Raw genomic sequence first — 3,280 nt, 5'->3', positions numbered from 1 at the left:
AGCTGTCAGGATCTGCATCACGGAACGGATTCTCAAGAGGTTTTGCGCCATTAGAAACACGTGAGCGATTGTCATCATGTTATTTTAGAATTCACAATATGGTTTACTATAATTATAAATTTGTTATTCATATGTTAATTAGGAAGAACTGGCGCCCTATGTATTTAAAGCAAGATTACTATTTGAGATTTGAAACTTTAACCTTTTAATTTTTTATACCCACAGATTAGCATTGTGGCAGCGTGTAGTCGGGATCACCAGTATGGCTGTGTAAAGTCGGGATCACCAGTATGGCAGAATAAATGTAATTTACGATGGCTGCCGGTATCGTAAATTTGTGTTCAAGGAATTCTGATGATTGAAAGATAAAGGTCTGCGATCTGTGTTGAATTTATTTGCGAGAATGAATTTACAAGTAAAGTGAACGCAGAGACGGTGGTAGTGGAGAGTGGTGGTTTGGTCGAAAGTTGAAACTAGAATGGCAAAGAGTTGCGTTCCCGTCCGCGTCTGGCTCTCCCGGGGCTTCAGACGGCGGAGTAATTATTTAGTGTTATCATATGTGGGACGAGTTAAAGTAGTCCCCACATACCTCCCCACCAGCGTCTCTACGCGATACAATAGTAACATATAATACATAATAACAACAATGAATATTTTACAATGTCAATCATAATTTATAAAAACACAAGTCCATTTATAATCTAAGGTACATAATGTTGTGATAATATTGCGCTCGGTTAGCGACAGGAAAGTAATAACAATAGTGGCTCCATGCCGCCGTTGCATAGTAGCTGTGGCCGTACGAATTTTTATTCGCCGCAGTAAATAGGTACATAAATGATATACAGGTAAACATAATTATTGATAAACGGCGAGCGCTAGTCGCAATGTACTTAGCGTAGTAGTGAGCTACCTGTGTATACTATGATTGTTTACGATGATTTAAAATAGCTTGTTATGACAGTTCTATTGTTGTTTTTATTAATGCACTTTTGACGTAGTACATAGTATTGTGAATATTTACATAATAAAGATTTTATTGTAGGATGCTTATATATGCGTATTATTGATAGTAAATTTTATTGTTTTTTTGTTTGTTTTAGTAACAGTAATTTATTAGATTGTCTGACATTTGCGATATGATAGTTACAATTAATTTATGAAATTTATGGATACGTCAATCTAAGGTTTCTGGTTAGTTTTTTTGCTAATTACTGTGCCTTATGATATTGCCAAATTATTACTGCGCTTGATATCTGTCCGGGAAGTGAACATGTCTTCCGGATCGAGTTGTCATTTTTGTTATTAGAGGCTGTGTGACGGTTCCTCTTGATGGGATTTCTTCTGTGCTTTGAAAGAATGCAGGTTTCAGTCGATCTATTGATGAATAAACGTGTGATGAATGCGGTAAATCCTTGTGGATGAAAAATTTTCCAGCGCTGTGGTTACTAGCGGGAGTGGGTTTCATCTCATTAAACCTTTTTTGTAGGCGTCCGACGTAGGTGTCGGGTTCTTCGCGGTGGGTTTCTTCGCGGTGGGTTGTGGTGAAGAATTCAGATGGTAGTCTAAGTGTTCTTCCGTACGTCGCTGTGGGTGCAGTTGTGTGTCGTGGTACTTTTGCTTTCTGGCGAGCGACGCACTGTTTGACGAAGGTTTTGGTTTCCTTTGCCATTTTGGGCCAGACGAATCTCTGACGTATGCTGTTGGAGGTGCCGGAGGCGCTTGGGTGGCATACGTTGTGTTCGTTGACTATTGCTTGTTCTCTCATGTCTCGAGGAACAAAGGGGCTGTTTATCTCTTCTATTCGAGACAGCGTATCTGCTACGGTGTTGTGATGACCGGAGATGTGTTTGACGTCGGTGGATCTGCTACGGTGTTGAGATGACCGGAGATATGCTTGACGTTGTTTCTTGCTGAACGCAAACGTAATCGGTTTGCGATCGGTGTAGATCGGTTTTCCATACCAGTGTGGCAGCATTGAAATGCCAGATGAGGGTCCTTGCAGCGAAACTCCTCTAATCTGCAATCCTGTTGACTGGTCCGATAGTGTTCCTTTCTTCAAGTTGACGCTTAAGTTGAAGAAGTGTAAGAAATCTGCTCCTAAAATGGCTTTCGAGACGTCTGCGATGATGAACTTCCACTTCATATCGCGGCGGAGGCCAAATTGGAGATTTATGGTTTTTGTACCATATGTTTTTATATGTTTCCCACTAGCACTGTATAATGTGGTGGGGCATGTATCTGTGGTGACCGTATTGGTCGAGTTCCAGCTTGATCTTGGGAGAACAGATACGTCAGCACCAGTGTCAATTAAAAATTTCTGTCGCGTCACGAGTTCGTGAATGAAAAGACGACAAGTTTTTTGCGGAAAATCGCACGTCTCTACTGCGGGTTTTCCATTGTCGTTTCTTGACTTATTATTAATAAAAGTACATGGTTTGGTGCAATTATATGATTTGTTACCGAATTTTGCATGGTAACTGCAGTAGCCGAGTGTCGTGTTATTGGTGTTGAACTGGCTACCGCGTGACCTAGAACGAGGTCGGTGCGCGGAATTTGGGTATGATGTCGATGGATGACGCCATTCGCGGCGGGTGCTGGGATTCCGGTTTTCGAAATTAATGTTTGCCTGTCCATGATCATCTCTCCGAGTTGTTTTAAGTCGACTGACTTCTAGAGTGAGTGCCGAAATTTGTTCTTGTAAATTTTGTAATATAGCACTGATGTTTGGATTCGAGTTCGGGATGCCATTATGATGATTATTGTCCATAGTTTCACATTCAGATTTTTGATAAACTTCCGAGATTTTATCTGCTGCAGATGCTAGTTGTAACAGATTGTCGTCGGGTAGTGCGGTAAGAATGGCTTGAATGTGTTGCGGGAGTCTTTGTAGCCAAAGTACTCGTACGATTGGGCTCTCCGATAGCCCGGGACCAGCGAGTTCATGGATGAGTCGAAGCAGTCCAGAAGGCTTCCTGTCCTCGAGCTGAAGTCCGGTTAGAAGACGAGTGAGTCGCTTTTCTTCAGAATCTTGTAATCTCTCGATGAGTGCTGATTTGAGATGAGTGTACTTGTCTGCTGCAGGAGGATTGATGACGATGTCGCTTACGGTCCTGAGGGTCTCCATATCCAAAGCGGCAACAATAATGTTGTACTTGGTGAGGTCATCCTTTAGTCTTGAGTTAGAAAATCGGCTTTCAGCTTGTGCGAACCAAAGTGCAATGTTGTCGCGCCAGCACGCGGGTAGTTTAACCGAGACAGAGTTTATTGTTGTGTCCAT

The 3,280-nt window shown here is 42.0% G+C and overlaps 1 protein-coding gene across 1 annotated transcript; it reads right to left on the bottom strand.

The window, feature by feature from the left end:
• Window positions 1–2,210: 2,210 nt before the first annotated feature.
• Window positions 2,211–3,280, bottom strand: LOC149415963 (uncharacterized). Its single transcript, XM_089641777.1, has 2 exons — window positions 2,909–3,280; window positions 2,211–2,276 (listed from the first exon to the last, which is right to left on the bottom strand). The coding sequence occupies exons 1-2, from the start codon at window positions 3,278–3,280 to the stop codon at window positions 2,211–2,213; spliced, it is 438 nt and encodes a 145-aa protein (XP_089497903.1).

This window comes from Hesperophylax consimilis, chromosome 17 (genome assembly GCF_061612785.1).
Source record: "Hesperophylax consimilis isolate HC1 chromosome 17, BYU_Hcon_1.0, whole genome shotgun sequence".
Taxonomy (NCBI): domain Eukaryota; kingdom Metazoa; phylum Arthropoda; class Insecta; order Trichoptera; family Limnephilidae; genus Hesperophylax; species Hesperophylax consimilis.
This window is presented reverse-complemented; position numbering and strand designations above follow the sequence as displayed.